The sequence below is a fragment of the Chiloscyllium plagiosum genome, unplaced genomic scaffold (assembly GCF_037043375.1).
Source record: "Chiloscyllium plagiosum isolate Xiang-an unplaced genomic scaffold, Cpla_swu_hap1 HiC_scaffold_31, whole genome shotgun sequence".
NCBI classification, from domain to species: Eukaryota; Metazoa; Chordata; class Chondrichthyes; order Orectolobiformes; family Hemiscylliidae; genus Chiloscyllium; species Chiloscyllium plagiosum.
Window position 1 is genome coordinate 51,859,009 of NW_028270169.1, and position 11,740 is coordinate 51,870,748.

Consider the following 11,740-nt stretch of genomic DNA (forward strand, 5'->3'; position numbering starts at 1 on the left):
ATGACCTTACAGAAACCTAATGTTATGAGAGATTTAGACAGGGTTAGTGATTGTTGTCTTTTCCCTAGGATAGGGGATTCCAAGACTAGGGGGCACATTTTTAAGGTGATAGGAGAGAGATTTAAAAAAGTCACGGGGGCAGTTTTTTTTTTACAGAGTGTGGTTTGCGTTTGGAATGAACCTCCTGAGGAAATGATGGATTTAGGCACAATTCCAACATTTAAAAGACATTTTAACAAGTACATGAATAGGAAAGGTTTGGATGAGTTTAGACGCAAGTGGGATTACGTTTGGCATGGACTGGTTGATTGTTTCTGTGATGTCTGACCCTATGAATCAAGTGGATGGTCGCTCGGTCTCTGAATGATTGCATCAGCCTTTCACTTCTTGGGTGTCTTATTCTGACAGAGGGTCACACTGAAACATTAACCACACCGGATGTTGTGCTAATGGGATAAAAAGGATTTATTCATTCCAATCATTTGTTTTTCTTTAATAAAGTGACATGTTGATTAAACAAGCACTTTTACGAAAATCTGGAAAAGTCTCTGCAAATGTACTGAAAATATTTAACAGCCTCAAGACACATCGTGGAAATTAGTTCATAATTAATTAATGATAAAAGGATAAATTCTTTAAGTACCAAGCCAGGCTGCCTTGGTATTATTCTGGCCCGTCTATGCTATGCTCGGTATAATTTTCTTTTTTGTAGTTCAAATCACTTCTTTGTTGCTTCAGATGCTTTCTTGGAATCCTGCACCCCTATTTGGGCTTTGGACTCATAGGTGACTGGGATGGTGATCTCAGAGGACTGCAGGGCTGGTTTCTTCATTGGTGTTTCCACTGTTAGTATGCCACTGGGTGACAATGTTGAAGTAACTACAGCTGGGTCCGTATCTGGTGGCAAGCTGTGAGAAAGGGAGAGGGAAATGAGATTTCACAGGCAAAACAACAGCTGCATTACCCGAAACTCCAATCAACAAGAGGAACTCTATTTGAAGCTGTGATTTGGAGGAGCCGGTGTTGGACTGGGGTGGACAAAGTTAAAAATCACACAACACCGGGTTATCGTCCAACAGGTTTATTTGGAAGCACTAGCTTTCGGAGTGCTGCTCCTTCATCAGGTGGTTGTGGAGTATAACTTTTATTAAAGCATGGTATAATAAGTCATACTTATCTGCAATCCAGCCACTTGTTTACATTTTAGGTTGGCTGTGATTCCAAAATTTTTTTAATGTTAAAGTTGCTAACGATGACACCAACTTACTCAGAGCAATTTAGCTTGGCCACAGTTCAGGATTAGGACATCATGTTAAATTCACACTGCAGTAAATCCCACTGGATATGAGCTGTTCACTTGAACGCAGAGCAGCAACTAGACAGCCTGATTTCCAGCAGGGTCCCTCAAGGTGAAATCCCAGTTGGATTGCTGATTTCCTTCCTCTTGGCCCTCTTGATTCCTTGGTGAGGCTTGTGCTCCTATTCTGTGAGCCTTCCTGATCCCGGGTTTAGGACCTGGTTATAAGTCTCAAACGTGGCACACACAGCACAGTGTGCAGCGAATAGGCTGGGTGCAGTTTTGGAAGTTTCTGACCACTCACGAAAGCACAGAGGACATATTCCTGGTATGGAATATTGCTCAAAAGGAGTGCCACTTCTCGGTTTTCTCTCATTTCCAAATAACAACATGAATGACAGCAACATCAGGGAGAGCTGGGATCAGTAGCACTAATCTCTCTACTCGAATCTCTAATCTGCAGCTCATGAAGTCAGACCTGGGATAAATTCCAGGGAATTGGATATCCACTTAATACACACTTGCTGGGCTATATGGAGAATCATTGAATCCCTACAATGTGGAAACAGGCCATTTGGCCCAACAAGTCCACACCGACCCTCCAAAGAGTAACCCACCCAGATCCATTCCCTTTCCCTGTTACCCTACATTTACCCCTGATGAATGCACCAAACCTACACAGCCCTGAACACTCTGGGCAATTTAGCATGGTCGATTCACCTAACCTGACATCTTTTGGATTGTGGGAGGAAACCAGAGCACCCAGAGGAAACCTATGCAGACACGGGGAGAATATGTAAACTCCACACAGTTGCCTAAGGGTGGAATCGAACCTGGGTCCCTGGCACTGTGAGGCAACAGTGCTAACCACTGAGCCACCGTGCTGGAAAGAGGAACCAATTGAAAACTCTGCACACACATAATGGACTGAATTGTCTTCTGTGTCAATTCAGATCCTTGATTCTACAATGCAACTCAAGATGCAAGAATGAGAGCATTTTGTTAAACTGCAAAACAAAGTCTGAAAGAATTTACTCACAGATATTTCCGAGTAAAGCACCTTGAAATGAAGCCGTGTTCATCCTGTCGCTCTTCGTGCTTTCCTTCAGAACAGAATAATTGAAGATTTCAATAAAGGCTGTTAAATTATAAATTGTGGCCATATTTTCACCAAGTAGGAGAAACGACCACAATTCACAGTTAAACAGGAGATGCTTTTTGATGGCATTTTTATGTAAATCAGTTACATAACTGAGCAACTTGTTCCTTAACAAGCCACTGAAAATCAGATGTCTCTCACGGAACAATGCAACCAACCAATTTAAAAATTATCCATCACTTCTTGAAATGGCAATAAAATATTTCAACTTCTGGGAACATGTGGCCTCATTTATTTTTTAGACGTCAGATTCCATAGCAATGGTTTGGTTGGCTTTGTATTCCGGGAGTTGTTGCAGACGTGTTTTAGGTGTGGTGTTTGTCACATTAGGGTATAAGCAGTGTGGGCACCTAGTATAACTATTTTTCTGTTGTTTTGTTTGCACAGTTGACCGCAGTGTTGAGTCCAGCTACTGAGGCTCCACCCCAGGAATACATATTCCCAACATGAGCTCACTGGTGCCCTGCTGTGACAAATAGGAGGGTTTTTGTTACAGTGTCTGCAACTGTAATTAAGGTACAGTCTGCTCTTGTATCTGTTAGGATGAGATATTCCAAGCACAGTTTAGGGTGGGGATGTTTCCTTCCCAGCTGTGAGCAGGGTAGAGACATTCCATTTACCTCTAACTCCACCTCATTGTCTCCAAAGAGGCTAATAACATTTAAAAGCTTTTTTACATAAAATGATTTCTGTATTCACTTTAAACTGATTCAAATGTCTGAGAATGCACAATAAAACTATTTAGACCGCCCACCAATTAAAATTTACCTCCTTTAAAACAAGCTTCTAAAAAAAGTACAATATCTATTTGCATACCAATTTTCACATTGTCTCAAATTACAGTCAACAAATTACTTTGGTAGTGTTGCGGCCGTTGTAGGAAATACAGCATTCAATTTGCACACAGGGAATTCCTTCAAACAGCAGTATGGTAATAAGCTGGTGAGCTGGTTGATTCACGTTGTTTGAAGGATAAATATTGGCCAGGTGCCTCTGCTCTACTTTGAAGTCGGGTCATGGGATCTTTTAATGTCCATCTGAGTGTGGGTGCCAGGGTGAAGCTCAATCCAATACCTCATTGGCGAGACGACAGCAGGAACAGGGCTGCACTCCCTCAGTATGTGGTTTGCTGGTGGGGAATATTTAAACGGGCATCAGGGCGTTGTGTGAGATGGTGTGTTTGTTTGCAGGCTAGGAGAGCAGGGAGGTTTCCCTCACCCAAAGCTGCTGATTGCGACACATAGCGCTGGGAAGGGAAAGGGCACGTTGAAAGATGCATCCCTTGCCCTTGTAGCCAAACCCATATCTGCCCATCCCCCCACTACTCCGCCATCACTCACCACGATCTTGGCCCTTCCTTTCTGCGAGGCCATGGGTGGGTGGAATACCCATTGTAGTCACTCCTTGCTGATTCTGATTGATTGTCAGAACCTCTACCCATGCAATTCTTGATCCTAGCCGGAGGTTCAACTGACTTGTTGTGTTCTTGTCTGTTCTTCATATGAGCAACCCAAGTAGGTCCATTCCCTACTCTACCATCAGAACCAATGTTTCTCTGCTGGACGGTTATCCATGGAACTGACAGTCCCTCCGCCTCACTCTCTCACAGTGCATTCCAGGTCACAAGAACATCCGAAGTAAGAGCAGGAGCAGAGACACATTGATCCTGCTCTGCCCTTCAGTGTAATTATAGCTGATCTTTGGCTTCAACTCCACTTCCCCACCTGCTCCCCAGAGATACAATGAGAGCTTTAAGAATATTCACAACCGCCTGGGTTGGAGAATTCCATACCTTCACAATCCTCTGAGGGAAGGTATTTCTTAACAGCTCAGGATTATCTATAGGCCTGCAACCATAGCTCCGTGTCTGAGTCTCCCCAGCCTGGGAAGCAACCAGACTATCGACCCTGGCTTTTAAAATCCCATACGTTTTGACATTATCACTTCCCTTTCTTTTACATTTCTGAGAATAGGTAGCCAATTTACTCAGGCTCCCATCACAGGAGAATGGTTTCGCAGAGTCACAGAGATGTTATAACGTCATAAGGCTTCATGTCTGCACTGGGTCTCTGGGCATTTTAATGCTGTCTCAATCTCCTGCCTTTTCCACATTGCCCAGCACATTGCCCTTATTTAAATCCTCATTCTGTTAAATGCCTCAATTGAATCTGCCTCCATCATACTTCAACAAAGTGCATGCCTGGCCCTAAATACACTCTTTCACTTTCACAAAATAAGTTAAAACAGTTCTCTAATCATTTATGAATGGGTATTGGTTTTTCCCTACTCGCTCTGTCCAGACCCATCACGATTTTGAAGACTTCAATCAATACAGGGACCAATCTACTGGACTGTGGATTGACTCAACTGCAAGTAATAAGCTTTGATAGATTTCACAGAAAAAATTGTACATGGTACTCCAGGTATGGTCTTACCCAGGACCTGTACAATTGTAGCAAAACTCTTTGCTCCTGTAATCCAAACCCTTCACAACAAAGGCCAACTCACACCCTCCTAATTGCTTGTTGTACCGACACTTACTTAGTTCATGTTTTCCTTATATCTGTGGCACCACGTCCCTATGAATATCAACAGGTGCAAATTGGTCAAAGTCAATAACCTGACAAAAAAACAACAAAAGAACAGTGGAGATCAGAAACAAAAACAGAATTTGCTGGAAAAGCTCAGCAGGTCTGGCAGCATCCCTTCTGAGGGAGGATCACAGGATCCGAAACGTTAACTGATTTTTCTCCAAAGATGCTGCACAGGCCTGCCGAATTTCCCCAGCGATTTCAGTTTTTGTATGTGAATAACCTGACACTTGTCCCCATTATATCCCAACTTGTTACCCGTTCATTTACTCTGTCTGTATCTCAATGCAGCCTCATTGTTGCCTTCCACTTATATTCCTGCTCAATTTTGTATTGCCAGCAAATTAGGATACATTAATCTCAGCCTCTTCATCGAGTAGCCAATTTAGATTGTAAATAGCTAAGGCTCCAGCAATGAATAATATTCCACAAGTCTAGATTAGAGTGGTATTGGAAAAGCACAGAAAGTCAGGCAGCATCCGAAGAGCAGGAAAATCGATGTTTCAGTCCATGAGTCCTAGCTTGACAGCTTGAAAATGTCTCATTTATGTCTGATGTGGAGGAGCCGGTGTTGGACTGGGGTGGACCAAGTTAAAAATCACACAACACCAGGTTGTAGTCCAACAGGTTTATTTGGAAGCACTAGCTTTCAGAGTGCTCCTCCTTCATCAGGTGGAGTATAGGATCATAAGATACAGAATTTATAACATATGATTACAGCTGAAATGATATACAGTATTGAACAAACCTGGATTATGAAGTCTTTCACCTTTTACAATGGGTTGCAGGTTTCAGTTCACTAATATGTAAATCCTAAAAGTCACCTTCTCGAGATTACTTAAGGTTTCATAGCAAAAGGTGACGGCTCAGCTCAGACAATGCATTAAAGGTGTGAAGTCAGAGTCTGTCTGTATCCAAACCTTGAGGGAGACTGGTTCTATTTCCAAAGTGGAATTGACTAAATATTACATAGATTGACTGCCTGCAGATTGTGCTTTTTTTGAGCAAAATAGAATGTATCTGCAAATGTAATTCTGCAAATACAAATGCATCCCATAGACTTATTTGTGTGCATGCATAAGAGAGAGAGAGAGTTTGAGTGCATGCATGTGAGTGTGTAGGGGCGGGTGCACGTGAGAGTATGTGTGTGCGTGCTTGGTAGAGTGTGTGTGGGGGTATGATGGAGTATAAGCCTGTGAGAGGGTGTGTGTGTGTGGGTGTGAGTGTGGGGTTGTATGTGTGTGTACGTATGTGAGAGAGTGTATGTATGAGAGAGGCTCTGTGTGAATGTGTATGTAAGATTGTGTGGGTATGTGTGCTTGTGTGCTTGTGTGAGAGAGTGTATAGTGCAGTGGGGTCACCTGTAGTGTGACATGAACCCAAAGTCCCGGTTGAAGCCATCTTCATGGCTATCAGCCTCTGCTCGGCCACTTTGCATTGTTGCCTATTCCGAAGTCCGCCTTGGAGGACAGTCACCTGAAGATCTGAGGCCGAATGCCCCGGACTGCTGAAGTGTTCCCCAACTGGGAGGGAACATCCCTTTCTGTTGGTTGTTGTGCAGTGTGCATTCATCCATTGTCTGCTTGGTCTCGCCAATGTACAATGATCAACAGACAGAGTTGATCTCTGACCTGAGATGTCAGCTTTTATTATAAAATCTCGAGAAGGTGACTTAAAAGATTTACATCATAATGAACCAAAACCTGCACTCCATTCTAAAAGATGAAACAATCCAGCTTTGTTCAACATATCATTTCAGCTGTAATCTTTTGCTATAAATTCTGTGTCTTATGATCCTATACTCCACAACCACCTGATGAAGGAGCAGCGCTCTGAAAGCTAGTGCTTCCAAATAAACCTATAATAACCTGGTGTTGTGCAAATTTCAGTTTCATTTATCTCTGTTTCCTGTCTGTTAAGCAATCCTTTGTCCTTGTTAATAGCCCCACAAATCCAATTAGAGACAGAAGCTCTGTTTCCAACGCTGACTTTCCACTTTTGCACTGGAGATTCCTGCTCGGGGGCCTTTTGTTACAAACCTGTCCAAGGAAACCTCCAATCCAGCAGTGCAAAAGGTCTTTGTTCAATACATGGCACCTTTTGCAGCACTTAGTGCCTTGTACTGAAGGTACAATGGTCAGCAGGCACTTTGAAATCTACTGTGACAGATAAGCATGTACTTGTAGGGGCAGCACTGCAAGTGGTTAAGGCGGTGCAGGGCGTTGGGGGCGGGGGCATGAAAAAGTCCCAAGTGGGTGAGGGGCAGTGTTTCAGATTTAAGTAGGGAGAGTGTCAGGTGGATGAGAAGTCATGTGGAGGGTGGTGATGCTGGTGGGGTTGGGACTGTGGTCAGTGTGCCAGGTGGGTAAGGGGAAAGAGATCCAGATGGGTGAGGGGAAAAGAGTCCCAGCTAGGTGAGGAGGTGGTGTGCCAGCTGGGTAAAGAGGGAGAGTTCCAGATGGGTGAGGGGTTATTGTGTCAGGTGAGTGAGTGGGAGAAAGTCCCAGGTTGGTTAGAGTCAGGTGGGTATAGCACCAGGGGAGGATGAAATGGGTAAAATGCCAAAGATGTGAGCTGAAAAAGGAGCCGGGTAGAGAGGGTTCCAGGGTGGTAAATAATGAGTACTTAAGGGAGATTGGGATTTCAGTTCAGGTTGGGGCCGGGGCTGGGAAACAGATTGGGAGATTGTGTTGAGTCAGGTTGGGAGGGAAGGTGTTGACTTGAAACTTTGGGAGTAGGTGGAGGAGCGCTTGTGTTGGGAAGGGGCATTTGGATCTGGTCTCTCTAGGTGTGTTGTGGCACTAGGTATGGGCGGCATCTGGGTAAAAACAATGACTGCAGATGCTGGAAACCAGAGTTTAGATTAGAGTGATGCTGGAAAAGCACAGCAGTTCAGGCAGCATCCGAGGAGCAGGAAAATCGACGCTTCAGGCAAAAGCCCTTCATTAGGAATACAGGGGTGACATCTGGTCACACCAGAAGGTGTGTCATGCCGTTGGGTCTGATGTGAGTGTCAGAGTTGTGTTAGGGAGCCTTGTTGGATCAGTTTATTTTAGACTAGATTAGATTACTTACAGTGTGGAAACAGGCCCTTCGGCCCAACAAGCCCACACCGACCCTCCAAAGAGCAACCCACCCAGACCCAATCCCCTACATTTACCCCTTCACCTAACACTATGGGCAATTTAGCATGGCCAATTCACCTGACCTGCACATCTTTGGACTGTGGGAGGAAACCGGAGCACCCGGAGGAAACCCACGCAGACACGGGGAGAACGTGCAAACTCCACACAGACAGTCACCTGAGGCGGAAATTGAACCCCGGTCTCTGGCGCTGTGAGGCAGCAGTGCTAACCACTGTGCTGCCCGTGAAGTTGGTGATAGGGTGGGTGTTGGGTCAGGAACTGAAGAGAGAATGTTGGGTTCTGGTGGGTATCATCAGGAAGTTCAGTTTAGTATTACCCAGAACACGTTTTACTCCTCTAACCTTGCAGCCAACAGAGTTGGAACCCTTTGAATTCTCAAAGTTAAGGGGCTTTTTCAGAATTGTCTTGATACAGGGAATTTGGCAATATAATTCCAAGTTCCAGTGCAATTCCCTTGGAGTCGGCTGCTTCAGGAATTCTGCATTGTTCTGAATTCCAACTCCCATTTCTACTTCAGAAAGGACAATCTGACCATTGGAATATCTTTCGCTCCCAACTCCGTAAGCCCTTCACCTATGTATTAGCACCATATGCATGGCACCTCATTGAATACTCACATCCCAGTACACCACATCTACTGATTCCCCATTACCAGTTAGATGCGCAAAATATCCAATTAATTGTCAAACATGCTTTCCCTTGTGTAAAACTATGTTTACTTTGTGTCTGAGCAATGATTTTTCCAAGTGCATTGTTAAATCTTCCTTAATAACAGATTCCAGCACTTTCAAAAGTCAGGCAGACTGGTCTATTGTCCCCGGTTTTTTCCCTTTCGGAAAGGGAACAAGGTACAAGCAATAAACGCTGGCTCAGCCAGTGATGGGACAGGAGAATCGACATTTCGGGCATAAGCCCTTCGCCCGAACATCGATTCTCCTGCTCCCTGGATGCTGCCTGACCTGCTGCGCTTTTCCAGCAACACATTTTCAGCTCTGATCTCCAGCATCTGCAGCCCTCACTTTCTCCTCAGCCAGTGATGGCCTACATCCCATGAGTCAATTAAAAAAGTCTATTTCCATGAGTGTTTCTTTCCTGGAACTTGTCAGACTGACTCCCGAGGCAATGTGAGCGATGCCCTGCTGAACCAGGCGTGGCAGACATCGAAAGGATGTGAAAGGTTGAAGATCAACTTGCTTGGCATCGTGAGCGCACCTTCCTCGGCCATCAAGCGACTCCTCCATCTCTCAATTCATTGTCACCAGTCCTCCTTCCCCAGCTCCCCTCCTGTAAAACCTTTACGTTCACCCGAAAGTGCGGTCAACAGATTTGGACAAAAGACAGACGAGCAGAGGAGACCATTTGGCCCATCGAGCCTGCTCTGCCATTCAATACAATCACAATCCACAGTCCCACCCACTCCCCTCATCCCGGGATTCCCTGAGAGAAGCCTGGAATCAATTGAACCCTCTGGGTACACAGAACCAAAGATTCACAAGGAGGAGGGAGACAGTGAAGACTACAGCTGCTGGAGATCGGAGTTGAGTGTGTTTAGATTAGATTAGATTACAGTGTGGAAACAGGCCCTTCGGCCCAACAAGTCCACACCGACCCGCCGAAGCGAAACCCACCCATACCCCTACATTTACCCCTTCACCTAACACTACGGACAATTTAGCATGGCCAATTCACCTGACCCTGCACATATTTAGACTGTGGGAGGAAACCGGAGCACCCGGAGGAAACCCACGCAGACAGGGGGAGAATGTGCAAACTCCACACAGTCAGTCGCCTGAGGCGGGAATTGAACCCGGGTCTCTGGCGCTGTGAGGCAGCAGTGCTAACCACTGGGCCATCGTGCCGTGTGCCGTGTGTCGCTGGAAAAGCGCAGAAAGTAATTTCTCCCCAACTCTGGTTAATCAGGTTTGCTGATGGCCTGGACCCTATTCCTTTCGCATCTCTGACGATCCCTAGAGCAAGCAGGCTGAACAATATACAATTTTTTAAAAAAAAAATTAAATCTGGGCATTACACTTCCTTCAGTCTAACAGGGAAAGGACAGAGGGGAGTGTTCAAAACTCTTGGGAACTGAGCCACTGAAGTACCAAGACCACAAATGAAGATTCGGAGATGCCGGTGTTGGACTGGGATGGACAAAGTTAAAAATCACACAGCACCAGGTTATAGTCCAACAGGTTTAATTGGAAACTAGTGTGCTTCCAAATAAACCTGTTGGACTATAACCTGGTGCTGTGTGATTTGTAATTTTTGACAAATGAAGAGGTTTGGAGGGGACTCACCAGTGACTTCCACGTAGCCATCCTTGGTCTTGACGGTGATTTCTTCAGGGGCGAAGTGGTTCACATCCAGGCTGAACTTCCACTTGTCGGAGGTGACCTTGATCTCGGACACCCCAGTGCTCTGCTGCCGGCTCAGGCTGCTGCCCTGGCCGCTGGGAGCCACCGCCGCTGGTTCCCCGCTCGGGGCCGGAGCTGAGGTCAGCGCTGCGGTCACAGGCGGCCGAATGTAACCCGGCCACATGCCGTGCCAGTCACTGAGTGACCAGTCGGGCGGGAAGGCTGGCATCCCGAAGAACTGGTCAAAGATCCGGCCGGGGTAGTGCCAGTCCCGGAACGGCTCCCAGCTGGGGCTCCGCATGAAGCTGAAGGGGATGCGGCGCTCGGACATCAGGGCAGCGAGGGCTGGGGAGTGGGGGGGGACAGAGAGAGAGAGAGAGAGAGGCAAAGCCGGGCTAATGCTGGGCCAAAGTGTGGCCGAGCCCAGCACGGCGCTGCCTTTATATCCTGGGCTATATTTAAATCAGATTCCAGCCAAGTCTGATTCTAGGGGCTGGCCTCATTGGTGTGGAATGCGGTCTCTCCAGCATTCCCGAATGGCCTCTCCAATTGTCTGGATCAGAGTTTGGAAAGTGAGCTGGTTGTTGTTCGCAATATTTCCCATGCCCCCCCCCCCCCACCCCCTGGCTGCCCACACAGGCTCGGACAACTGCCACTGACTCAACCGCAGAGGGCCAGCACACAGATATAAGGATGGGCCAAACGGCCTGTGCTGGGAATACCTCTGATTGGGAAGTTAGTGTTTGTGCTTCACCTCTCTCTCTCTGGGAGAAGGTGAGGAGTCGGGAGTGTGATGCTGGAAAAGCACAGCAGGTCAGGCAGCCGGGGTTTATGCCTGAAACATCGATTTTCCTGCTCCTGGGATGCTGCCTGACCTGCTGTGTTTTTCCAGCACCACACTCTGGACTGCAGGAAAATCTGGTCCATTCCCAAACCGTGCTGCACATGGACTGCAGCGCCCAATGTTGGCTTCTCCAGGGTATTAAAGAAAACGAATTAAAAGAAAACTTATTTCCTGCAGGAAAAAATGCGCCGTGCACTAAAATATACATATTACACATCCAACTCATACTGCACACGTAACACATTCTCTACCTCACAGAACAGAGAATCCCTAGTATGGGTGCAAGCCATTCGGCCCATCGAGTCCACACCGACCGTCCAATCAGCATCCCGCACCCAGAGCCATCCGC

General features: G+C 46.3%; 1 protein-coding gene across 1 annotated transcript; it reads right to left on the minus strand.

Annotated features, from left to right (window-relative positions):
- Nucleotides 1-441: 441 nt before the first annotated feature.
- Nucleotides 442-10,948, minus strand: hspb1 (heat shock protein family B (small) member 1). Its single transcript, XM_043718797.2, has 3 exons — nt 10,491-10,948; nt 2,337-2,400; nt 442-908 (listed from the first exon to the last, which is right to left on the minus strand). Exons 1-3 carry the CDS (start codon nt 10,876-10,878, stop codon nt 719-721), a joined length of 642 nt encoding a protein of 213 aa, XP_043574732.1. The 5' UTR covers nt 10,879-10,948; the 3' UTR covers nt 442-718.
- Between the last annotated feature and the right edge of the window lie 792 nt (nt 10,949-11,740).